This window comes from Anas platyrhynchos, chromosome 22 (genome assembly GCF_047663525.1).
Source record: "Anas platyrhynchos isolate ZD024472 breed Pekin duck chromosome 22, IASCAAS_PekinDuck_T2T, whole genome shotgun sequence".
Lineage (NCBI taxonomy): Eukaryota > Metazoa > Chordata > Aves > Anseriformes > Anatidae > Anas > Anas platyrhynchos.
In genome coordinates, this window is record NC_092608.1 from 4222794 (window position 1) to 4248866 (window position 26073).

At 47.5% G+C, this 26073-nt stretch overlaps 1 protein-coding gene across 6 annotated transcripts in view; it reads left to right on the plus strand.

Moving 5' to 3' along the window:
* Positions 1–26073, plus strand: part of PIK3CD (phosphatidylinositol-4,5-bisphosphate 3-kinase catalytic subunit delta) — a 45079-nt gene that overhangs the window by 12773 nt on the left and 6233 nt on the right. For 2 of the 6 annotated variants that reach the window (XR_005260605.2, XM_027443174.3), the window contains exons 1-20: positions 522–603; positions 7721–7884; positions 9248–9476; positions 9917–10146; positions 10980–11159; positions 11807–11956; positions 12273–12362; positions 13605–13826; positions 16978–17074; positions 17473–17603; positions 18504–18563; positions 18724–18891; positions 19619–19740; positions 19900–20043; positions 20698–20797; positions 21672–21850; positions 22062–22171; positions 22780–22858; positions 23705–23872; positions 24653–24776. Coding sequence is in view for 5 of the 6 variants with exons in the window: in XM_027443174.3 (XP_027298975.2) it covers positions 7744–7884; positions 9248–9476; positions 9917–10146; positions 10980–11159; positions 11807–11956; positions 12273–12362; positions 13605–13826; positions 16978–17074; positions 17473–17603; positions 18504–18563; positions 18724–18891; positions 19619–19740; positions 19900–20043; positions 20698–20797; positions 21672–21850; positions 22062–22171; positions 22780–22858; positions 23705–23872; positions 24653–24776 (2724 nt within the window). In the remaining variant the exon portion in view is untranslated. Of the gene's footprint in view, positions 1–521; positions 604–7319; positions 7394–7720; positions 7885–9247; positions 9477–9916; positions 10147–10979; positions 11160–11806; positions 11957–12272; positions 12363–13604; positions 13827–16977; positions 17075–17472; positions 17604–18503; positions 18564–18723; positions 18892–19618; positions 19741–19899; positions 20044–20697; positions 20798–21671; positions 21851–22061; positions 22172–22779; positions 22859–23704; positions 23873–24652; positions 24777–26073 lie in introns of those variants that run through there. The other 4 variants (XM_027443175.3, XM_072026739.1, XM_027443176.3 and 1 more) reach the window with 4 other exon arrangements.

Here is a 26073-nt window from a genome sequence, read left to right on the forward strand (position 1 = left end):
AGGCAGATGCACAAATTGCACACACTCAAGTTGTGCACACAAGTTATGTGCACAAGCAGCTGCATGTGTCGTGCACAGATGCATAAATTGTGCACGTGCGAATTGTGCACACAGATGCATGAGTTGTGCGTGCACGACTTGTGCAGAGGTGCACATGTCCATGCACGAGCTGCGCACACGAGTTGCACACGCACAAGTTGCACACGAAGTTGCACACACACAGCTGCGTGCGTGCTGCACAGGTGTTGCACACACAATTTGCACACGCACGACGTTGCACACACACAATTCTCACACACAATGCTGCACACACACACAATTTGCACACACACACACACGATTTACGCCCCCCCCCCCCCCAGCAGCCGCACCCTTCCCGCAGCAGTGCCGCACCACCGGCCGCACCGCAACCCCCCCGACCCCCCAAACCCGTGCCCACCGGCACCGGGCAGCCCTGCTGGGGTCCGCACCGGGTCCGGGGCTGGGCCGGGGGCTGGGACCGGGGGCGGAGCGGGGCGGAGCGGGGCGGAACGGGGCCGGATCGGGGCCGCCCCCCTCCGGCAGCGGGGCCGGGAGCCCGGCGGGCACGGGCGAGCGGAGCAGGTGAGGGGGCACCGGGCGGGGGGCACGGGAGGGGGGCGTGGGGGGCTTGCAGCGGCTCCCGGCCTCGGCTGGGGCTCGTGGGGAGCCCCTGGGGGGGCCCAGGCTTGGTGCTGCCCCGGCAGGGCGAGTGGGGGCCCCCCCAGAGCCCCGCGATGCCTCAGCGGGTGCAGGGAAGCTGGGCGAGGTGGAGCGCTCTGGGCTGCTCTTGGCAATATAGGGCTTTTTGTTTTTTTGTTTTGTTTTTTTCCCCTTGGCGTCTGGGTTTCTGGTGACGTCTGCCCATGGGAGCAGTTGGAAAAAGACCAATTTCAGCCACCTCCTCGGCGAGGTGCTTTTGTTAATGCCGTTTTGTCAGGCTCCCGGGCCGTGCCCACCCTGGCAGCGGGCGTGCAAAGTTCCCAAAGCGGCCGCCTTCGTGAGCGAGGCTCGGGCACACGAGGGGACCAAACCACAGCGGGGTCGGGTGGTTGAAGTCCCACATCACATGCATGTTGGGGCTGCGGAGGGAGCTTTGCGAGCTGCTGGTTTGCGAGCTCCTGCTCTAACCACTCAGTGCACAATTTGTCGCTCGATGCTTCCTCATGCAGCGCTGGCAGCGTGGCTGAGTGCCTGTAAACTTGCCTAAAAGGCCGCTTGAAAGTTTCCACCGGGGCAAAGTTCTCGAGTCCTCCTGTCAGATGCTTTTCCTACCCCCTGACGTTCCTCTGCCTCTCTCTGGTGATGCTGTTTTGCTTCCAGAAGGAGGTACGGCTGCCTGCTTCTGCTGCTCTTAGGTGCCTCACCTGAGCTGCCCATCCCTTCCCTTCCCTCTGGCTGACCCTTGTGGCCATACCCAAGGCCCTGCTGAACCCAAACGAGGTGCAGCACTGCCGTGCTCGTGCCCGAGGAGCTCTGTGGCCCTGCTGGTATTGCCCTGCATGCATTCTGCTTTCCTCTCTCTTTCCCTGCTGACAACCCCGTTCATCATCGGCCCAGCGCGCAAACGAGGTTAGCTCCGGTTCAGATTGCATTAGTGCAGTTCTGCTTCCCACTGCTCCTCACTGGGATTTTCCGGGGGTGAGCATGTGTAAGGCGGTCATGGAGCGATGTGAACGCTCAGAAGAAAGGTGTGCTTATTTCAGAAGGGGAGGAGCACCAGCCAAGGGATTCTTTGGGTCCAGCAGTTGTTCAAGGCCTGATCCCTGTGGTCTTCCTGCAGCTAGAACACCTCCTGGGGCAGTGGGAAGGCCCGTTGCTCCCTGTCAGTGTCTCAGTATGCTGAAGGTGCCAATTTCTATGTAAATACTGCCTTGTGTCAGCCCCTCTGGTAGGGTAGGGGATGCTCTGCAGAGTTGCAGAGGCCTGAAATGTTGGGCGCGTGCATTTTCATCCCTTGTCCACTTGTCTTGAACAGATCCCATCATACATCTGCTTCAGTTAATGGTTTGTGTAAGCGAAGTAATGAGGAAAGGTGATTAATCAGGGGCTTAGAGATCTCTCATGAAAGGCATCATGGAAACAATGCAGCTACGTGCCCTCTGTAGAGCCAGAGGAACAACAAAGTATTGTGAGAACAAACGAATCTGTGCACAGGGTTGTGTGGCAGGATATAAAAGATCAATCTATAAAACAGAAGCTGATAATATGCAAAAGTCTTTATTTGAGTTTTATATTTGGCAGAGGTAGAGGTCTGGCTATGGCAAACCAAATAAAGATCACCACATTCAAAGCCCAGGTTTGAGGAAATGAACCCCGAGCATACAAAAGCGTTGACTTCAGGTGGTGTTAAGGGTTTGAATGCTTCTCCCCACCTTCTCAGGGGTTTTTCCTGCCTGGTTCATGGTCCAAGCCTTACACTTAGGGGTGTGTTGGAGGAGGATCCAGAGGCAGAGCTGTGGTGCAACTCAGGGCTGTGCTGAAAGTGCAGTGCTGTCCCACGAACGGAGAGGGAACACAGATGGCGTAGCACAGCTGGGACACTGACCTGTACTTTGCAGAGAACTTATGGAAACTGTACAGGAAACACTTTTGACATGTGAGAGCACAGGAGCTCTCATGTGCCAAATCTATCCTATTAACACCTTTTCCCAAATGAATGGTGTTCAGAGGCAGCTCCGGGTCCTGTAAGCGGGCTGGAGCATCCCACCTAATCCACTGGGGCCAGGGCACAGCAGACACTTGCACCTCTGCACCCAGCAGCCCCCCAGGCTGTGCTTCTAGCACCTTTCCCCACCATGTGTTCATTTCTAGAGGAACAAATAAATATGTTGTCAGAGCTGCTAAGGTCACTGCTATGAGCTTCTGTTGGTTGCATCCACATCCTGGTACTGAGGCCTGGGTCATGAGTTCTTATGTTAGGCCACAAGGCCGAGCAGGTTTAGCTGTTTTTCATGTGCAATTAAGTTGATGAGTGGCACCTGGTGCACGTAACCAGCTAGCCCTGCTGGGGGGCCTTCCCCAAAGCTCCCACCTGCAGTCAGCTGGAATTGCTTGCGTGTCTCTGGGGGCACACTTGTGTGCTCGGGGAGTTTTCCCAGTCTTCTTTGAGGGGAATTTGCAGGTTACTTTTACAAAAGTCTGATGCTCAAATGACTTGCTTTTGCCCGCAGTGTACAGCAGACCTCTTTCAGCCCGTGACCACCACCAAAACAGCAAGCTGGAGCTCAACACACCTTCAGAAGACTCCCTGACATGGGTGTGCTGTGTCAGGGAGAGCACAGACTAGGTTCAGACCTGCTAAGCATGTTGCTTGTGTGGTAAAGACGTGCCAAGCACATGTGTACATAAAAATTCCCGTGGTCTCCTCCCCCAGCTGAGCTGATACCTGCAATGAAAGTGGCTTCCTGCAGTCTCCCACGCTGCATGCATCACCTGTGAGCTCCGTGCCACTCATTTCTTATAAAGTTGAAAGGTTTTTTGTAGTCTTGGGGTTTAGTAATTCTGTAATCGGTTTGTAGGCGTTAGAGCTTCCGTGTCTGTCTAACGCAGCAGCCTCGCAGAGGTTTGTGGAACACTACTCCGCGTGTGATCTTGATAGCTCGCTGCTTTTTTTTTTTTTTTTTCACTCAATAGCAGTTGTGTGTTGTAAACACCAGAGCTGTGGTTGATGAGTTTATAGGAGGAGATGTGTGTTAGTGTGTCTTGTGTTGACTGCTGGCTCACTAAATAACGCCCAGGTAATTTCAAATGTGCCTGCTACATTCTGCATAGATTTGCCTTTCTGTGCATTGCACATTTCTCAGTGTGCTACGAATTCAAAACATGTGTTGCCTCCTACTGCTGATATCATGCCTACATGTGTTACATGGCATCCAGTAAAGGAAGGGTTTTATGATGGACTCATCCCATCTGCGTCTCAGCTCTGTCTTGGCCATCTTTCCTCTTTGGGAAAAATACACATTTAATAACTTCACATTACTGCAAGGTGAGACCTTAAGGAGGGCAAAGCAATCTGTAGCTTTCCTGTAGAATAATCAGTCGAGGCAAAGGGGGAGAGGGAAGCATTCATCCTCACCTGGAACTTCATCTCATAATTATTTTCCTCTGCCTCTTTTTCTGCCCAGGGATGGAGAGGTCTGGGCATTGTAAGATGGGTTCGTTGCCCATACAGCTCTCAGCAAGGTGGTGATTAGCACCAGCAGCCTTTCCTGATTGCTCCCCTAGGAAATGGGCCGACTCCACATCCCAAAATTACTGAGGGATTGAGGAGCAGGTGTCCACTACTACTAATTTTTGCTGCTGGTTGGACCGGGCTGAACCAGAGCAGGAGACAGTGCGGAGCGTGTCCATGTGTATTTTATTTCTAGTTTCATGAGAAACTACCCAGCTTTTTACTTTCAATTATGAAAATATTTCACAGTGCAGAAATACGTGTGAAAAGGGGATTACGCTCGGCTGCTGTGAGAATGGTGGGGAACAGCTTCTTGCTTAGACCCATGGAAAGCTGTTGGTGCCAGCTCGATGCTCTGGGGCCTGCGTTGTGCAACAGTTTTCGTCTCTCTTCCTCTTACATGCTCTGAGAAGTCCGAAGCGACACTGAGCCCTGCCAGCTGCGTTGTGGCTGGCCGCTCACCGCACCTCGTTCGCAGCACCCGGGGCTCCCACCACACGCGCTTGCTTACTGTGAGAGAAAAACTTCAATTACTGCCTCCGTGCAGGCCACAGAGAGTGGCTTTGTAGGGCAGCAGGGGTCCTGCCCCTCTCAGGAAACGGCAGAATAACGTTTTGAGCAACCTGCATCTTGCTTTCGTGTTGTCTGGGGTCAGTCTGCCTGAGGGGCTCCTGGGCAGCCCGTCACTCACAGGCCTTGCATGATCTTAGGCGTCCAGCCCAAGTGAATACACACCACAGGGCACTTTTTAAGTCCGTTTTGTATATAAGCAGGCCCTGAGGTGGATGAGGAGGTGTCTGAGGTCCTGTGTTTTCCTCGCATGCTCTGTGTGTGACTCCGTTATGTTGGTCCTGCGTGAGGGCCAGGCCTTTACTTCAGATGTACACGTTTGGCCACCCAAACAGATCGGCTGGCCGGCCAGTCCTGAAATATCCCTTTTGGATGTCGTGTGTTGGCCAGCTTTGTGTATTCTGCTTGTCTGCCCTGCTCCTTGACCCCTGGGGTGCTGCGCACACCCTGACCCGAACTACTGAGGCTTTGGGCCTAAAACAAATCCTGGACGGCTGTGGGAGATGTGGCTGCTGGGGGAGGATTGAGTGTCATAGGGAGGTGGAGGTGGGGGAATGTGGAAGTATTCTAGCCAGAAGATGATGTTTTGGGGTGTACGCAGTAGGAAGCCGAGGGTTGGGGGGTTCTTCTGTAGAAAATGGGTGGTTACAGCCAGTGTAGATAAGCAGGAGCCTTGGGTAGCATGTGTACTTGCATGGGGTGGGGTCTGCGGGGTTTGTGTCCCACAAAAATACAGCCCTCTGTCTCACCCATGCTTGCCCTGGCTTTGTGGGATGTGCAGGCTGTGCAGTAAACTAATTTCTGTCAAGTGTGGGTTGAATAACTTGAACCTCAGGCTGCCAGGCCTACAGGTTGTAACCTTACCATAATCCAGTAATCTGTATATTCAACAGGATGAAAGATTGAGATGAAACTGGGACTTTTAGAAATTGGTAGCTGCAAGGAAGAATCTATCTTCAGCTTTTTTATTAAAAAAAAAAAAAGACTGAAGCACTGAAAGTCGAAGAGTGTATTTCAAGTGATACCAGTAGTGTAAGCCCTGATAAAAAGGAGTCACACAGCATTTGGCTACTTGTAAATGGCAAAGTGACCTGGAGGAAAGGGAATTGTGATTACTCTTTCTCATGAGGTCAGGATAGTGCAAACAAGGTTACAGCCTGGACAACTCTGTTCTGATTTCCCAGGGTGAAATGGGAGATGGAAGTGGGGAAGACAACTTGTCTGTCTTGGGGTGGTTCAAGATACCAGTCTGTGCAGGGCTTGCTCAATGTAACAGTTGTCACACTGGGTCAGATCTAATGTCCAGCTAGCAAAGTGCTCTGAATTTAGCTGTGAAAAGAGGAGAGATTTAGTAACAGAAGCATTAGAGGCAGCACGAGTCCAGAGGTTATCCTTCCTTTGGCTTATCCACCTTTCCTTCTGTTGAAAAACATCCCTGTACATCATGAGATAATGGGTGTGATGTCTTTGGAAAAGTCTTGAGCAATTGGATCTTGGCATTGTCGTGTTAATATCTTAGGTATGGTACTTCGTGGCTGATGGGAGCTTTCTGTCAGGTAGAAATCCTCAGCAGAAGGAAGCAGCTTGGCCAATATTGGGTCTTCCATCTCAGCTCGTCAGCAGGGTCGTGGCAGTTTGCTGCTTTTGTTCCCCTTGGGAAGGGCTGAAGGAGCAGGTATTCTAGAAACCTGCTGGTATTATTGTCAATGATCAGAGGACCAGGCAAGCTTGTTTTGCTTTATTCAAACTTGTAAACCTTGCCTCCTCCCCCTTTTACTTCCCTCCCTCTTAAGGCACATGGGTGGTTTTGTGGTCTCTGTATCCGGTCCGTGTGTGATACAGCATGTGCACTGAGGAAGCAGGACAGATAAAACATAGCTCATATTTCTGGGAATCCTTGCCTCACTGCTGATGGGGAAGTGTTGTGCTCCCAGGCACTGCAGATAAGATGCTGGGCTTCTTGTCGTAGTGAAGCACAGGGCTGCCAGCAGTAATTTGGGAGACCCAAATCTTCAGCAGTGTGCTGCTCCATTTCTCTCTAAGTTTGTACACATTTGACAGCTGCAGAGCTGTGTTTTAAGTTGTGAAGCAAATTTTGTAGTGGTATGGATCGAGGATAAGTGACACTGGCAGAATTGCTCAGGGCATGTTCAGGGACAAATTTAGAACCAGCAGAGTCAGACTGGCTGCCTGTCACCTCTGGAGGAAGCTAGGATTTTATACTGCTGCAGTGTTTTGTTCGTAGGCAAATGAATGAAGCTTGAGGGTTTCTCTGACTTTGAGACTGTGTCTTTATGAAGGAAACCATATGATGGCCCTCTGCTAAATGCCTCTTGTTTTTGGTGTTTTGTGCACATTTATCCTGTGTTTATACCTGAAAATGCAAGGTGAAGGGATGCAAATGGAGTTAACAAACTAATTCTGAGTGCTTCAGCCTTAGCTTTCATTTTCCCTTTCCTTTTACCAGGGTGGGGACTATGCAGTGGAGTATTATTATTTTTTGTTTAAAAAATGTGTGTGTACTCAGAACAAGCAACACCTCTTTCTCCCTCTGCAGACTGGAACTGAGCTCTGGAAAAACAAAATGGAGCTTGGAGCATGTGGCCTGAGGATTACCTTTCAAAGCCAGGGGTAGGGACTCATTGTTTCTGTTGATGGTTTGGTTGGAAAATGAGCTGTTGGGAAGATAGTTCTTCAGTTTCTTTGTCAGAGGTGTTTAAAAGAGATTAAGAAAGGGTTGTGTTGAAATAGAAGCAATAATATAGCAAGAATATCCCTGTGGTTTAAAGGCACTGGACTGGAAATTTGACTAAGGTGTTAATTTTCCTGAGCTATGCAGATATTCCTTTCTTTAGGTCCTTTTGCACACTAAATTTGTACAGAGCCCAGCACAGACTGGAGTTGTGCCCTTAGAAGATATTATGTACTGAACAGCAACATTTTTCTCTTTTCTTGCAGGTTGTAGCTAAGAAGTGAGCAGGATGCCCCCGGGCATTTACTGCCCTATGGAATTCTGGTCCAAGGGGGAAAACCAGAACATCCAGGTGGACTTTCTGCTGCCCACAGGCATATACTTGAACCTCTCTGTGTCCTGCAATGCCAGCTTGGGCACCATCAAGCAGGTAACAGCCTTGTTCCAGTCCTGTCTGCAGTCTCCTGGAACAAGGAGTCTGTTCTTGGGAACACCTGGGGAAATGTTTTGGGTCTCAGCCTGACTTGGGTTTCTTCCTTGTTGCTCCTTGTGACAGTCTCCACAATCCTAAATGTTTGTCTAGCTGCTGAGGCTGCTGGTGCTGGTGCCAGCAGTGCTGGGCTTAATTCACCGGGCAATTCTCCAACCCTGAGATATGAATCAGTTTTTGAGTAACTGTGGAATGAGGGCAGATTCACAGTGGTGACACAGGGCTCGTGGTCTGCATGTTCGATCAGTGCTTCCCTGAGCCGTCCAGTCCCCACACTGGCTTTTTCATTATGAATGCTCTCATGTATGCAGATGCAAGGAGAAGTCACCCCAAATAGTCAAATACAAATGCTGGACTGACTCCAAGTGTTCAGGATGTCAGCACAGCCATCTCTTGCCTGACAGAAACTGAACAGTGAAAGTTGAGAAGTGATAGAGAGAATTCCACTTGAGAAATAAAATGCTGCAGTGAAACTGTGTATAAAAGGCACGATAATTTCTTGTTTCCCTGGGCAGGAGGAGGGGTAGGGGAGAGTGAAGGAAAACAGAATGGAAAAGGTTTTCTCTGCAGCAGCAACCTGGCCTAGATGAGTCACAGATCACAAGGGACAGAAGCACAGTGCCAGATTATTCCAAGCTTTCTCATACTGCAGTTTTCAGGTCAAATTAAAAAAAGGGCGAGTGGAGCTGATTGGTTCCAGCTGCTACGTTCCAGGTCTGTGTTTTACAACCAGTAGGCATGCTGGGTCAGACTGGAGGCCCATTGACTGCAAAGCTGTTTGTCCTACTAGCAGATGCTTAGGAAGAGAGTAAAGGAGTAGAATATGAACAGACACATGGAAGTGTTGTCTGCTGGGAGCAAAGAGGCTTGGAGAACTGGATAGAGTTCAGAAGACTTTGGGAAATGCTTGCTCTGTCACAAATTTGATGTTACTGGGGGCAATTTACTTAATCCATTTTTCCTTCCAGTGGGAGTCATTTCTTATTTCACCAGGCTAGCAGTCAGCAGATACTTGCTGTGAGTTATCCAGGTGAGGGTTATTTGAATACTAAGGTCAGGAGATTGGCTGTGCCTGGAGCACATGGCAAGCACAAATAAAAAGGAGGCCAGTTCAAGGCACTTAGAAATAAATCTACCCACAGTTCAGCAAGATTTGGAGCCCCCACACTTGGCTGAAAAGCAACCTGTGAGCACAGGAATGCTACGAGAGGTTTGGGAGAGGGAGGTTGTGGGGTGGCAGAAGGAGGAAGATGAGGTTCTGGCGGAGCAGCAGTAGTTTCACCCCGCTGTCGTTCTGTCCCAGGTGGTGTGGAAGCATGCTCAGTATGAGCCGCTCTACCACATGCTCAGTGACCCCGAGGCCTACGTCTTCACGTGCATCAACCAGACAGCTGAGCAGCAAGAGCTGGAGGATGAGCAGCGGCGGCTTTGTGACATCCAGCCCTTCCTACCGGTACTGCGGCTCGTGGCTCGAGAAGGCGACAGAGTCAAGAAGCTTATTAACTCCCAAATCAGCCTGCTCATTGGGAAAGGTCAGTTCCCACACCACGGGTCTCACCAGGAGTGTGGTAGAGATGTTGGTGATACGTGCCTCCATCCCAGACAGCGTTCCTAAGCATGGAATAACAGTGGAGCCTGCTGAGATGGTAGATGAAATAAGCAGCATTGGTCTGTAGTGGATCCAGAAAGGGAACAGTCTACGTGGGAACCCAAGAAGAAGGGTGATCTTCCCTGCTGGCAGAGGGACATAGTAATTGCATCGTTACTCTGCCATAGTAATTACTTATTTACTCCGTGCAATTCTGCAAAGGAAATAAGCAATTATTAGTAGCTTGGCTAACTCTTCTGCTTTTGACCAAATACTGAACATGTGTTTAGGAAGATTGTTTCTCAGACACTTGATTACCAAAGGACGATTGCCCCTGTTGGGTGCAGGTGCTTATTTTATCTTTCTCTCTTCCTCTGCACGTAGGTTTGCATGAGTTTGATTCCATGCAGGATCCAGAGGTGAATGATTTCCGCACCAAAATGTGCCAGTTCTGTGAGGAGAGAGCAGCAAAGCGGCAGCAGCTCAGCTGGGCAGCTTGGATGGAGTACAACTTTCCCTTGCAGCTGGAGCCCATGGCCAAAGGCTTTGGGACTGGACTCTTGCACACCCCCACCAAGAACATTTTTGTCAACGTCAAGTTTCAGTCTGGTGGGGTAAAGCACAATTTTTTCTGTGACGATGTTTAGCTTGTTTGTGCTTTCCCTTTGGGTACCTTTGGGTGTTTGGAGACGGAATAATGTGCACGTGCACAGTGTTCCCATGTGCTCAGTGTTCATCTTCATCCTCCAGATTCCATTGCCTGTGGAGATGGTTGGGAGGGATACTTGCACCTCCAACCAAGGGAGCTGTTCCCCTTCCTGACCATGCATTGGGTGTACTGGTTAGCTGGTAGCTGAGGTTGCTGCATGCAAATGTCGTGGAAAGCTTTTTGTTTATGGGTGGGAGAGAAGCACAGACCCCAGTGTATGCCTTTCCTTTTGAAGCCCAAGAGTCTGCTCAGCTCATGCTCGGTGTATGCTACTCGCAGACATTGATCTGTGCTGCCCATGGCCCCTGTTCTTGCCTGCTACCCTTAATTAACGTGAGTTTTGCATGTTGTGCCACCCCCAGGGAAGAATGGCCTTTGGGAGCAGTGTGTTTGAGCACAACGACCCCAGGCACCATCTGCCTTGATGACAGTACCGAGATTTTTAATGGCTAGCACAGCACCCACGTGTGCTGGTGATAGTGCTTACACTGGACTTGAAGTTCTCCATTTCGAGCCCTGTGCTTGCATTGCTGAAACACGTTTCTGCCCAGTTTGGCAAACATCCCTACTTATTTGCTAATGTGTTTGTGGGGGGGGGATAGGGTGCCTCCCTATCCTTCCCTTCATTGTCAGCAACAGGAATGCTGTTACCTCCCTGCTGAGCTATTGCTGCTTCTTGTGCTGATTTCAGCCCCTCGCTGGTATTTGACAGTCCGTGCTATGTTGTTGGGATTGCAGGAGAGCTTCACTTTCCAGATCGCCCCAGATGAGTTCCCCATCACGTTAATGAGCTATGCTATCAAGAAGCAGGCTACTGTCTTCCGCCATGAGACAATGGAGAGCCCGGAGGACTATACCCTGCAGGTGAACGGGAAGTACGAATATCTGTATGGAAACTACCCCCTGTACCAGTTCCAGGTGAGCCTTTTGTCTTCCTTTATCAGTGAGTCTGTTCCCCTTTGCCCTCTAGCTGGGAGAGAGGGTTGAGACATGTCCTCCATCAAGGAGATGTTGCTGCTTACAGGAATGCAGCATGTTGATGGCAGGACCCAGGTGCTGCTTGGGGCCTGGGGTACTTCTAGCAACCTGACAGGTCCTTATGGTTTCGGGGCTGGTGATCTAGCTTGTCCCTGGGTAGCAAGTGCAGTGTAAATGCATTTATAGATTATAGTTCTGGAAATGTCTGCTTGCTTGCACGGTGGGCTGCAAGTTTGCTTCCTGGAATTAGGGCAAGTATAATCCCCTATCCTGCATATCCTGACAGGGCAAACTGGAGCTGGGAGTGCTGAATCCTCCTCAGCAGTTTCCCTTAATGCAGCCATACGAGTCTGTTGCTGTAATGCTGGTTATAAGGCATGTCACATTTTTGGCTCTGGCAGTGTGAGTCCAGGGAGATGCTGGATTAAAAAGCAACAGGAGATAAAATAAAACTGAATTTTTGATTGTTGCTGTGTCCTTTCCATATTTTCTTTCCACCTGTTTCTGCTTCGGGCAGTTCTGATTTGCTTGACTGCTCATGCCTGCCTGGCTCTGTTTCATCCGTGCTGACTCTTCCATCTTTGCAGTATATTCGCAGCTGCCTGCACCGAGGCCTAACACCCCACCTGACCATGGTACACTCGTCCACTATCATTGCTATGAGAGATGAGCAAATCAACTGCATTGCCAACACCCCAAAGATGTCTGCAAAGCCTCCCCCGCTCCCCAAGAAAAAGGTAAAAGGGCACAGTGACCCCACCAGCTCACCCTGAACTCACATGGAGATAGTGATACGGTCTTGGAACAGCAGCTGGTTCTTCCTGCCACTCCTGGGGCAGGTTATTCCCCAGGGTCCATGAGCTGGGGTTTTCCAATCAACCTTCCAGCTCCCTCCACAGCTGCCCGAGTTGTCACAGTCTTCATGCTGCCCACCTGCAGCGTCACGCTCTTTTCTCTTGGGGCAAAAAGCGTGTGATGAGCGATGAGGTCTTGCCATAGCTTGAGAAGTCTTTGTTGCATCTATTTCTGATCTGAACCCTTTCTTCTTTCTAGCCAAACTACGGTTCTCTCTGGTCCTTAGAGCAGCCTTTCTACATTGAGCTGGTGCAAGGCAGCAAGGTCAATGCAGATGAGAGAATGAAGGTAGGTACCGGCTCAGTCTGGGGTTTTGGTTTTGTGTTTTGGCTTTCTTGCTTTCCTGGTTGCATCGGTCTTGTTTGTGTGTGGTGAGGAAAGCAGGGGCTGATCGCTCGATCTCATGTGATCCTCATCATGCTTCATTCAGCCCTGGGGCAGCTTCTGAGCTGCAGCACAACAGGAAGGGGAAGGCAACTTGCTAACCAGCAGCACAGCGGAGCAAGGCGTTCTTAGAAACACTCCTCTACAAGAGCTTCTGAGTAGCAGGCAGTGCTGCTCCCCTGCAATGATGCTGCTTGACAGAGGTGTGGAGGGGCAGGGAAGTCTGCAGAAGGCAGAGGAGGGGAAATTCAGCTCTGAGAAGAGAGAACAATGGGAGATGTGGTGACTGGTAAAGTTGAGACAGAAAGCATGATGCAGCCAAGCCCTGGGATTTGCAAGGTGCTTGCTGTGAAGAGGGAGCAAGTGAATGTGAAGGGGAATGGCTACCCTTTCGGAGAGGAAGGAACCAGGGCAATAATATATCATGTATACATGTTCTGCAGGGCAAAGCTTTATAGAGAAACAGGCAATGAAATAGTTATGTCTTCTGTCCGGTGCCCCATTGTTTGCAGGGAGCTTCTCCTGGGGAGTCTCTTGTGATTCAGACTAGCCAGCAATGCTGATACGAGGTAAAGCTGGGCATGAGCTTGGCCTGCCAGCTGTACAGTGACCTGGAAGGCTGCAGGAGCAGAGCAGATTTGCAGGCAGATGTGCACCCAGAGACAGCTCACAGCTGGCACTGCGCTGCAGGCCTGCTCTGGCACCCAGAGTTTGCATGTGCCCTCTCCTGCAATGTTGATGTGCCCCCTTCTTTGGCTTAAGCACTGGCTCAGCTCTCGGGGTCTGCCCTGCTTTTTCAGTGTGACAGGTTGCTGAGGTTTTGTAGCACCTCAGTGGGCAAGGTTTGGTGAGTATTTATATTGCGTGGCTTCACAGGATGGAACCTGCAATACCCTTACCGATGGGTTACCCAAGCATTTTGCAATGATTAAGCAGCTCTTGCAAGTCTGCATGAAGTAAAAGGATAACAGTGCCCTTCCTGCAGCTGCGTAAAGCTGGAGGTTAGGGGATGTAAGAGGAAAGGAGTAGGGCATCCTATTCACAGGATTGGATTCCCTGTCCCGTTCCTCTTCTAGTCATGGGTCTTTTGTGAACAGGTCAAGTCCCCGTGGACTCACGGTATTCTCTTACTTCTTCTCCCCTCAGCTGGTGGTGCAGGCAGGTCTCTTTCACGGCAATGAGATGCTGTGCAAAATGGTGTCAAGCTCTGAAGTGAATGTGTGCTCGGAGCCGGTGTGGAAGCAAAGGCTGGATTTTGATATCAACATCTGTGATCTTCCCCGCATGGCGCGGCTCTGTTTTGCCCTCTATGCTGTCATCGAGAAGGCGAAGAAGGCACGCTCCACCAAGAAGAAGTCCAAGAAAGCTGTAAGTAAAGCCAGCACAAGACCGAGCCAGGCTTGCTGGGCTGGAGGGCATGGGACACCAGTCTGAGCCAAATGCCCTTTGCTTTCTGATGGCTTTGTTAATAAATGAGCTTAGAGAATGACCGCCAGTAACTTCCTCAACAGGAACAGGAAACTGAGGAGTGGCTGCCTGTAGGAAGGAAAGGATGTTTTAACTGTAATTTCTTCTCCAGAAAGACTATTAAGAAACATGCCCAGCGTCTGAACACATACCAAAAGGAATAATTTGTGTTAGTTTCTCCGTTTTGCTGTTCCGCAACTTCCTTGTTTCATAGTTGAGGTTAAAACCATCTTCTGTGCTGCATCTTCTTTCTAGTAAGCTCTTTTGTGCAAGCCCAAGGAGCAAAGTAACAGCCAAGAACAGGGAAGAAAATGAGGAATGTAAACACTGGTTGTAGCAAAGCTCTACATGAGATAAGATGAAAGTGCAGGTCCTTTGGGGTTATTGTTCAAATGCTGCAAATTGAGGATGGAAAGTGTCAAATCACTTTGGAAGCTCTTGGTTTGAGCTTCTGAATCAGAGAGGTAGTGATATTTGTCATTTTCCTCGCCTCCATTTCAAAACTTCTAACCCATTAATAACAATAATTCAGTAACTAGGAGTAGATCTAAGTGCAGTCTGTAATTGAATTATTGGTTTCCCGGTGTTTTAACTTAAGTAAGCATGATGCCTCTAGCTCTTCGCATGCAAGGACTTTTCTTTGTGAGCAGAAAATGCATCTGTTCCTCTGTAAATGATTTTTTGCAGCCATAAAAGCACTGTCACCATGCTTTAAACGGAGGATTAGTCATGTCACCTTGACTAGAGTACAGAGAAATGAGGGACTGACAAATGTGATCACAGAAGATTTTATTAAGTCTCAGTTCTGCCAGCTCCTCTTCACTGCTGGGAGGTTTGCTGAGCTTTGTCAAGTTGACATCAATAGGGCTCGTGGGGTTACAGTGCATTAATATCTGGGGAGCAACAGGCAACCCAGGAGTCCTAATGGACCAGCTTTCAGGTTGGAGACTTCAGGCTGGAAACATTTTGAGGCCAAGACCGGGACCAACCTTTGTATTGTTTGTTGTTTTTTTTTTTTTTTACTTAAGAATAGCAGAACTCCAACTCTTGCTGGAGGCTTTTCTTGAACAGAATATCTGATTCATCCACAGTCTGTGTTTTTGTGGTCACACAGGAACAATTTTCAGTTTTGAAGCAGTCAGAAGGAAATTTTGCTGTTCTGACTGATAAAACAAAACCGGTGCAGTTAGCTGAGTTGTTCGTGTGTGCTCTGGTCATGAGGAAAAGTGGTTGCATTCAGGTGAGCTTTTAATGTGTATTTGCTGGAGCTGAGCTTTGTAGGAAGGGAGTTGTCCTCGTGTTCAGGCTGCAGCTCTGATTGAAAATCATTTGAAATGATTGGCAACTGGAGGTGCCACTCAGAGTGCACCCTGATTTTTTATTAGATTAATTACCTTTTTGCTCACAGTACTCAGAGGTTAGCTACATGCTTGTTGTTTGTCTGTGTGGACTGTCCAGAGCAGATAGGTAGAACGAAATCATTTATGACCACAAAAACAGGCGAGCCTGCAGCCTGGCTGGGATGACTCAGAGCGTTAATGTCACTGGTTGGCTTTTGGTGTTTCTGTAAGTCATGCAGGAGATATTTCTGTCCTCGAGATGCTGAATCGTTGCTCTGCTGGACTTTATCCACCAAAAGTCTTGCCTAGGGTTCTGGCAGCCTCTGTGCAGTAACTTGATGTCATTTAGTCTGTTAGAAAAGGTTATTGCTGGTGGTGATGTTGTGTTTGGCTTTTCCCTCCGGTCTGAAAGCTGCTGTCTCAAATAAGATCTTCCTGAAGGTGCTGAGTCTAATCAAATCAACACCAAGGTTTGTGAGAGGCCACTTGGAAGTGATTCATTTAGCTGCATTAGGGAAAAATGCTGACTTTGCTACATCCACCAAGCCTTTCGGTGTCTCTTCTGGAGAGATCTAGAGAGATATTCTCTAGAATGTGTCAGTGGAACAGGAAAATGCCTCGGTGGGGATCCCTTTCAGTATTACGCAGTTTGCGGGTTATCTCACCAGAATTTTGCCTTGCAGCCTCTTTGTAAGTCAGTCTCTGTGCCGGTGTTCACTTAAACCTTGTTGTTTTCTGAGCAGCTGGGTGAAATACTGGTTTTGCTGAAACTGTTAAATGAAGTCAACTGTTCCATTCGGGGAACCCGAGCACAGGAAATCTTAGGTCACTTATGGGATATGCCTGTCCATTCTAGTGGCGGGGAACTGGGTTGGAGCATGGAGATGGATTCTCTTTCCTGACCATGTCCCAGACACTTTACTTGCTGGAATCCTTCACCCTCGAAATGAGACTGACTTGTATAACTGGGTTGAGTTTAGGCTTTTGGGATATTTTTTTTTTTTTTAATGCTGCTGTTGTTGGGATTGATAAGGTAAAGTTTGTCATCTATAGACAGACAGTGTTCATTACTGTACAAAGGATTCCAGCCTTTTCTTCCCATTATCAGACACATTTAGCATTCTGTATCGTTTTCCCAGGTTGTGTTAACCGTCTCTTCCCTGTTTCTAAATTGAGGTCTCCCCTCAAGCTGTGAAATATAGGAAGGTTATAAGTCAGCTCCTTCAAATATCATTGAGTTTAGAGTTGTGAGGCCTTACTGGACTCTTAGAGTATCTTTGGCTCTGCAAAATATTGAGTGATGAAGCTTTAGACATATTTGTGGTGCCATTTCATTTCATTTGGTGCCATTCAGCACTACAAAAAGGACCCTAGGTTTTGGTAAATGTCTGAATTTGATGCTCTCTTATCCTCTAATTTTAGGAGAAATTAAAAGGTTGGCAGCAGGCATCGCCACTTGGGGTGGTGAATTCTTTCCAGCAGCTCTTTGAGGGGATGCCTGTGTACTCTGCAATGGAAAACTACCTGCCTGCAGCATTCTGTGCAGCAATTTGCAGACTTGGAAGAAATTGAGGAGATCGTGTAATTTTTTTATCCCTGGCTGTTGTGAGGGATTTGCTTTGCATAGGGATATCTCTTTCTTGTTCTGCTCTTCCCTTCCCTCAGCTTTTGCAATTAGAGCACCCTGATAAGTTTCTTTCTTTGCTTTCCAGGACTGCCCCATTGCCTGGGTGAATGTCATGCTCTTCGACTATAAGGACCAGCTGAAAACGGGGGAGTGCTGCTTGCACATGTGGTCCTCCTTTCCAGGTATGTCAGGAGCCAGAGCTACCGTGTTTTTCTGTGTCTTTAGCCCCCACCACAGAAACAGGGCCTGCCCTGCATTCTCCATTGCTTTCCAAGGGGTTGTAGGAAGGATGTACTGGTGCTGCAGGAACTCTGTGCTAGCAGTCCCAGTACTGTTACTGCTCTATACTGTGATGGCACCTAGAGCCCTGCTGAAATTAAGGCCTTGTTTTACCTGGCATTGCACACATGTCATAAGAGGTTGTTGCTGTCCTGCAGATACCATGTATGTTTTGGTCGTGAGAGGTCAGGAAAATGAAGTGCAATGACCACTGACAGAGCTGGAAGCAATTCTGTGCTCTGCTTTCTGGACCAAAGCTACAGCAGATTAGGATTTATAGGTTATGTACTTTGCTTTTCAGATGAGAAAGGTGAACTTCTGAACCCCATGGGCACAGTACAGTGCAACCCCAACACGGAAAGTGCAGCATCCTTGGTCATCTGCTTCCCCAACGTTGCATCGCATCCTGTGTATTACCCGTCATTTGAGCAGGTAGGGGGCATGGATGCTTTTTAGGGAGGCACAAAAATGCTCTAGCTTCTTAGTGCAGGAGCATGCAATATCACTGTCCCTTGGGTGGCTGCTGACAAAGACCAGGTACAAACTAATTGAATGGATATTGTTAATTGAAAAAATGACCTTTTCTCTTAACCTTTACTGGACCTTTGAATAGTTTTCCAAACTGAAAGGAAGTACTAAGGTACAATGCTGTCATTCGTGAGCGTTTGTTTGCAAATGGGTTTAACTGAGCTGCCTTTAAACTGCAGGCGGCACTGGGCTCTATAGGAAAGAAGAGAAATCAGGGGAAATCAGTGAAAGGGGATGGCTCCCTCCCTTTCAGCACTGAATGATAACACACTGTGTGGTATGAGAATTTTCCATCTGTCACTGCAACTGGCCAGACTTTTAAAGTGGAAGAAGAAATGTGCCTATTGCAGGAAAGAAGGAGATCTGCTCTGCCAAGGACATTTACAGATGCTCATCCGTGATGCACGTTCTGGCTCAGAAGCTTTAACAGATTGTGCCAGCATGCAAGGCGCTTTGGGCAGTGCTGTCTCTTTGGCAAGCACGTGCCAGTTGTAGGAACCTGGAGTGGCTTGTGTTAGCCTGGAGTTCAGTGACCCAGCGCCCCATACATGGACCATGTGGGTGTGCAGTTGTGCTGTTCTTGAAGGAAAAATTCATCCCTCGATTCTCATCCCTACTGGGGAAGGGGCACCATGGGCTAAACCTTTGAGCAGAGATTCCACTGAGTACATTACCTACACCTGGGCTGTGAGGGGTGATCCCTTTCTCCAAAGGTAGCAAGTGACTGGTCTCTAACGCAGCATAAATGCCTGAAGTGATGGCAAGGTGGCGTTAAGAAACGAGAATTCTGTATTTGTGTTCCAGCTGCTGGAGTTGGGCAGGAATGGAGAACCACCCCGCACTGCACCAGAAGATCCAGAGGAGGTGAGTTTCTTAGGTCAAGTCATGTATTTCTATCTTGCCCACAACCAGCTATTTTCACCAACCCGGGTCATGGGTCCTGTGGGGTTTCTCTGAGCTGAGCAAGCCCTTTGGGTTGAGGCTGAGCCCTCTGTATGCTCTTTTCTGTGATTCCCATGAGCAGAAGCTGCAACTGAAGGAGATACTGGAGCGGAGGAGCCACACTGAGCTCTATGAGCATGAGAAAGACCTGGTGTGGAAGATGAGATATGATATCCGTGACCAGTACCCACAAGCTTTGGCAAAGCTCCTTATCATCACCAAATGGAACAAGCATGAAGATGTTGCCCAGGTGAGGATGCTGGGGCTGGCAGTCAGGACACATTTAATGTATCTTTCAGTGTCCATATCCCTCTGTTATGTTTGAGAGACCACTTTAACTAGGGATGTTTGGCAGTGCCCCTGTGCAGGCAGGATTGGCTACAGCTGAGCAAAATTTTCTGTTCTGTTCCATCCCAGTTGCTGCGAGCACCTCTGTATGCTGAGTGGTACCCAAATGAGTTGAGCTTTGGCTCTGTGCGCTGTCCTGGGCTCATTACTGACCAACAAAGTAGTGCTTATTCCCTCTAGAAAGGAAGAAACTGGAGGCAAGAAAAAATAATTTATTTCACAGCCAGAAATGGGATCTGGATTGGATATTCTTAATTGATAGTCAGAGACCAGTCACAAGCTACAAGGTGTCAGTGAATCTCTTGCACTGAGAACTTCAGATGTCAGTGAGGGATGATGTCTGTGCTGTTCATCCCTCCTCACTTCAAGAGCTTTTATAGGAGCTTCTAAAGATCCCCTTTCAGTCTACATTGTTCTGCTACAGAACAGTGCTTTTCCCTAAGATTAATGGTATTTGACATGGTTTCTGCAAGCTGACTCTGAGATATCTTTAGTGACTGAGATAGTGGGTTACCCTTGCCCCCACAAAGGATCTGCGCTCCTATCAGTAGATAAAAAAAACTTATTCCCTTCCCCTGGGAAAACTTAAAAAACTTGTTCCCTTTTTGCTCTTTTTTTTGCCCTTACAGATGATTTCCCTGCTTCAGACCTGGCCAGAGCTGCCTGTCCTGAATGCCTTGGAGCTGCTGGATTTCAGCTTCCCTGACCGTTATGTTGGCTCCTTTGCTATCAACTCATTAAAGAAGCTGACGTAAGTGTTCAGCACTAGGGCATGTGGATCCCTTTTCTATACATGTTTAGGTTTGCTAATAAGGACTGTGAACATGGCTGATGGTCTTTTCAATACTGTTTTTGTATCTACATTGCAGTAAAGATGAGGTGGTCTTTTATTTTGCCTTTCTGTCCACAGAGATAACGAATTGTTCCAGTACCTGCTGCAGCTTGTCCAGGTGCTCAAGTATGAATCCTACTTAGACTGTGAATTAACCAAGTTCCTGCTGGATAGGGCATTATCCAACCGTAAGATAGGCCACTTCCTCTTCTGGCATCTCAGGTAAGAACAAATGTTCTTGGCTTTTGCTCAGTAATAAAGTGAGACTGGCACTTACCAGATTCCTCGTTGCACTGCGAAATGAAATAGCAAGGATGTCTGTATGTGTGGATGCCAGGGTATTTATGTAAAGGCTATGGGCTGGCCTTTACCTAAGTGTCTTTCACTAGAGCATGAATGGGATTTTCTTCTTGTGCTTACAAATCCCCAGGAACTGCTGCTTTTTACTTGAGACTGAATGAGGTTTATTGAATGAGGATGTGAAATTTTTTGGTTGGTTTGGGATTGTTTTGCTTGTTTGTTTTCCAAGGTGGCAGGGAGGGGAGGAGTTTTGTTTGGGTTAGGCTCTGTTTTCCCGATTTATTTCTACATGCCTGGAGTTGAAATTTACTTTGGACATCCCTGGCTACCTGCCAGCTCTGAGCCATAGGCTCTGACCTGTCCTTACTCCTCAGTTAATCTTTTCAAAGGAGTGGTTAACCTTTTAGTCATTGAGAAAGATGTCTCACCACTTCAAGCAATGCTTTTTCCACAGCACCTTCTGGGGAGGGTTTTTTTTTTTTTTCTTCTCTCTCCACAATTTTGCTGGCATGAATGGGAGAATTACTCGCTCATTGTGGTGAGTCATTTTTGCTTTAACCTCCCTTCTTCCTCTAGGTCAGAAATGCATGTCCCTGCAGTCGCCTTGAGGTTTGGCTTGATTCTGGAAGCATATTGCAGAGGCAGCACCCATCATATAAAAGTTTTGATGAAACAGGTAAAAATTGCTTTTAGCCGTAAGATTGACATCCCTTTTGCTTGGAGCTTGTTCTCAGCTGTTAGTTTTTTCAACTTAAAGTTATCAGTAATACAAAAAGAGCCTTGCAACTGCTATATTGTTTTTGGCATATCCTATTATGAGCTTGGAGTTCCCCCATCACATGCAACTTTGCTCATCTCTTACTCACCCCCTCACGTCCCAAACTACAAGATGTGTCTGGAATGGTTTGAAATGTCCAGCCTGCTGTTAGTAGAGGAGTTGAATGAATTGTCATCTAGCAGGAGTTGATCAAAATTCTCTGCCTGATTTGGAGCAATGCAGTCTTTCCTTCAGCTGCCATGTGGAGGTAATCCTGGTCATTGCCCACTCTCTGAAACTTTACTATTTGTCAAGGCTCACTGTAACCACTTCAGAAGTGAGGGACTCCTGCATACAGGCAATCAGAGCTATGTGCCCACAAACCAGTGCTTCTTCTGTTTGCAAGCTGAAGTGGTGCTTTTGCATAACCAGAACTCCCAAACAGCCTTACAGGGCAGGGGTTATAGAACTCATCCTCGACTCTTCTAGCCAGTGCACCTCATGTCTTCCTCTGGTGCTTGATGTCATGCATCATCCCTGGTATTTAGGATGGCAGTCATGACCTCGCGATACATTTGTGCCCAGCAGAATATCTGTGACGTATTATAGATTTGTACCTTCAGCAGATGGTATGAAATTCATTTTGTTGTAATGTGTGAATTGCTACAAGTTGAGGGAAAAAGTAAGCAATACAAGCAATGTTTATATTGCACACTGGATTGTTATAGTTTTTAACCTTGCTCCAGGTACTTCCTATTTGTTAACCCTATTCCATGTCTCCATTTCTTTGTAGGGAGAAGCACTCAACAAAATGAAAGCTCTGAATGACTTTGTTAAAGTGAGTTCTCAGAAGGCCACCAAGCCTCAAACCAAAGAGATGATGCATGTGTGCATGAAGCAGGAAACTTATCTTGAAGCACTTTCCCACCTCCAGTCTCCCCTAAACCCCAGCATTATCCTCGCTGAAGTTTGGTAAGCAAGATAGCTGCACCTCTTCCTCCTGTTGTGCTGCAGGTTTTGTTCAGCAGCAGGGCCAGGTTTCTGGTTACTCTAATGCCGTCTTTGCTCATGGGCAGCACATGTTCATTAACAGTGCTGGATGTTGTTGCATTTGCAGCTTAGATGGATGCTTTTTTTAATAGGTAGAAACACTGACTGATGGTAGTATTTTTATTTCCCTTAGTGTGGATCAGTGCACCTTTATGGACTCCAAAATGAAACCTTTATGGATTGTTTTTAATAATGAAGAGACAAGTGGCGGTGGAGTGGGGATCATTTTTAAAAATGGAGATGGTAAGTCTTTAAAGGAGGTGCTTTCAAAGGTGTTATAGTCTTATATATTTTTTTGTGGTAAATGGGCTGAAAAATGGACCATTAATATTTTTTGTTAATAAGGACCATCAGGCCTTATTAACAAAATTAATTTTGTTAATATTTGGAGATGTAATTTGGAGATGTACTAGACTCTCCTCTGTATTTCATAAAACTTTAACAAAGTAGTACCACTCATTTATAGCTGGATACACTTGCAAAGTAAAATGTAAGGTCTGGAAATGATGCATCAGTCCAAGCCTTGTAGTGTCAGAGTTGCTCCTGCTCACTGTTGTGTCAGGGAGATGTTTTCTAGTTAAGTGCTACATTGTCTTTGGCAAAGTGAAGTAGAATTTATCTCCATCAGGTACCTTAATTCAGACCTGATTATACTGGTATGGTGGCTTTGCAATGTTCCTGCACTAGTAGATGTTACTCTGGTGATGGTGTTCTGTGCGAGCAAGTGACACACCTGGCAAGGGCCCTCTCTAGCAACCTGCTGCAGGGGCAGAACAAGTTCAACTGCAACAGAACAAGAGGGAAAAATGGGAGGTACTCATAACCCTTTCTTCCTTTGTCATGCTGCGTAGATCTTCGTCAGGACATGCTGACTCTGCAGATGATCCAGCTGATGGATGTTCTGTGGAAGCAGGAGGGCCTGGACCTGAGGTGAGTAACATGCTCCCTGCTGGCCTGCTGCAGTGGTAGATCAGGTGTTGTGAGACGTTTTTACCTGCTATCTTGTTTCGTCTCTGCCAGGTCTGTCCAGTATTCTGTGAGCAGCCAGTCAGGTTTTATGGTGCTGAGGGTAGAAATGCAATGAGAGGTGGGAGAAAGAGCTGGGATATCAGAGACTCCCAACTAAATGAACTGTGAAGGAGAAGGGATTCAGGCAGTTCTATTTTAAGTAACACTCTGCAGCTGTTCCCATACAGCGAGGTTTAGGGAAGGATGAAGCATGGGGACTGTAATACAGTCCAGGAGCAGAGGCTGTGGAAATTCACTGATAGCAAGCAGGTGCTGATGATGTATGTTGTTACTGGACCTGAATTTCGGATTTGCTGCTAGAAACAACTGCACAGCTGTTAAGTTAGGATGCAAGTGGTATTGGGCTCAAATGAGGCTGTTTCACCAATTTTCCATTAAGCCTTAGTTATGCTGCATCTGTGGCCCTGGGAGGCTATCTGTACCAAACCAGTGCTTGGTAGTTGGCTTAGACACCCTCCTGTTGGAAGATGCTCTGTTTTCTGTGCACCCAAACTGCAACCTGCCCTTAGCACACCTGAAGCACTCTGAGGTGAAGGTAGGTAGGCCCGTAGGAATATTTCTGCTGGCTCAACACCTTGAAGAATTGTGGGATTTCCCTTGATTCCAAACATAAAATGTAGGCAAAAAGTACTGTTGGGCTTTCCTCTACCAATTTGCTTTTGATACAGGAGACAAGGGAAAGCTTGAAAGTCAAGACACCCCAATTGTGGCAATATTTCAGTGGAAGGGTTTCTTTCATCTCTGCAGGATGACCCCTTATGGCTGCCTCTCCACAGGAGACAAGACTGGGCTGATAGAAGTAGTCATGCACTCAGATACCATCGCTAACATCCAGCTGAACAAGAGCAACATGGTGGCCACTGCAGCCTTCAACAAGGACGCACTGCTCAACTGGCTGAAGTCCAAGAACCCAGGGTAAGTGGGCTTGTCCTTTACTCAGCGGTGCTTTTCTGCTTTCCTATAGCCAGAGACAAGTCTTGTGCTTTGCTCTTTTGCTTTTTCCCTTCAGTTACTATTTCCAAGCTGTCCTGCTTCACAGCATAGCGCACTAGAAGGCATTTGTGGAGCTATAGGGATCTTGGAACAGAACTGGAGGCATCAGAGTTGCTGTCCGCAAGCTTTTTTAACCTTCAATAGCTTAAGGTAGCACTTGCCACAGGTTGGATCCAAAGCTTGGCCTTCCCCTCAGTCCTGTTACTTTCTTGAGTAGGTAGTCAGTGTGGTAACAGCTGGAAAAGGGGTGGAAAGAGCAATGCCAAAACTGGAAGGTAAAAGAAGAAAACAGCAAAGCAGCTGTGCAGCTTGGGGGGTTTAGCAGGTGCAGAAATGGAAAGCAGAAAATATCAGTCCTACCCTGCTCAAACTCCAAAGGTGCTAGCAGGAATCATTCAAGGTGATGTTTTGGATCTGTGGAGACCTAGAAATGAGTTAATACCAAGTCATTTTAGTTGAGAGTGTGGAGAGAATCTCACCCAGGCCTCTCCAATTACGGACAGTTTTTACTGCAGCTGGTTTTTAAGTGTGGATGGGAATACTGACTCGAGTACACTACAGAAGGTGTAATTCAGGCACATAATTCCCTTAACCTTCTCCTGCATTTCTGCATAGGGAAAGCTATAACAACAGCCTTCCCAGCTGTGAAGTACTGGTATTCAAAGTAAAATGTCATTTCTACCTTTTTCGTACCCTCTTCAGTGACGCATTAGAACAAGCTATAGAGGAGTTCACTCTCTCCTGTGCTGGGTACTGCGTGGCAACATACGTGCTGGGGATAGGCGACCGGCACAGCGATAACATCATGATCCGGGAAACCGGCCAGGTAAGAGGCTTTGCTGCGGCTGCTGGAGAGGGGCATGAAGGTGACTTAGCAATGGACAGAACCATCCCAGTGCAGCCCTACTGCTAAGGAATGTACCTCCCCTTCCAGCAGAGGCAGACTGGTCAACTGGTCTCAATAGCTTCTATCACTGAGAGGGTAAATACAGTCTTATAATTTGAAACCACTTATCTAAGTGTCATGAGCTGCCAGTGTAATATCTTATCAGGCTGCTGTTAATACCCACTTTGAAATCACAGTGTAACAATTCATACCTCTCAGACATAAAACTGTCTAGAGATCCAAACCTGAGCACTGTATTTACCAGTCTGAAGACTTTCTTGGCTTCAGCAGAATTTCAAATCGCTTGTAGTTGCTAGTTAAGATCCTCAGTTACTTGCCCAAGATGGTATTTTTATAGTCTTTCTCCTAGATTTTTTTTCTAAATGGTTGCATATGATCAGTGTGGTTTTAATTTCACCTGTACCAATTCCTGTACTTCTCTAGCACACAAGAATAGTTATTAGGGTTTATATTATCTTCTCTTACACTGTTTGAAATATAAAGGACAAAACTAGAAAAAAATAAAATACTTTTTCTAGTAGAGTACGGACTAAATTACATTAGTAATATTCTGGTAGAGGAGAAAGTATAAACTATGTCTCTTGTTTAATTGTGAATTCTACAATGCCTCAACAACCTTGTGCTAGCCACTGCAAGCTTCATCTCCTACAGATCCAGCAAAGTCAGCCAGCTAATGGTTCAAAGTAAGAAATTAGCTGCTGATGTTTTGAGACTCCTGGCAACAGTTTGCCTGCCTGTACTGTTTCTGTGTAACATCCCCCTCTTCTACATCTTATTCCCCTAAATCCAAGCAGTCACAGTCATAAAAACCTAGTAGTGCCGTTGTTCTCTTATCATTTCAGGGACAGAGCCACCACGTCATTCACTAACTAGACACTAACCTTTCTCCCTGGGCTGTGATTAGCAGCAGCTGTTATCTAGGATTGCTTCTTCTCACCATATAAAAAACAAAGTGTTGGGAAGGAAGCCTACAAAGCTGTTTCTGCAGAGTAGGGGCCACTTAGCAGTTCGTCCACTTGGGGGAGCTGATGCCCTGTGGTATGCAGCTGCTGGTTTTGTTTATGCTCTGGGGTTTACAGTAGCTCTGTAAAATCGCCATAATGCACAAGGTTTGGCACATGATCTTCCTTCCCGTCATTGCACCCGTAATGAAACAACTTCACTGTACTTTGTATTTAAAAAAAAAAAAAAGGTGGCTGTGGTGGAAAGCCTTACC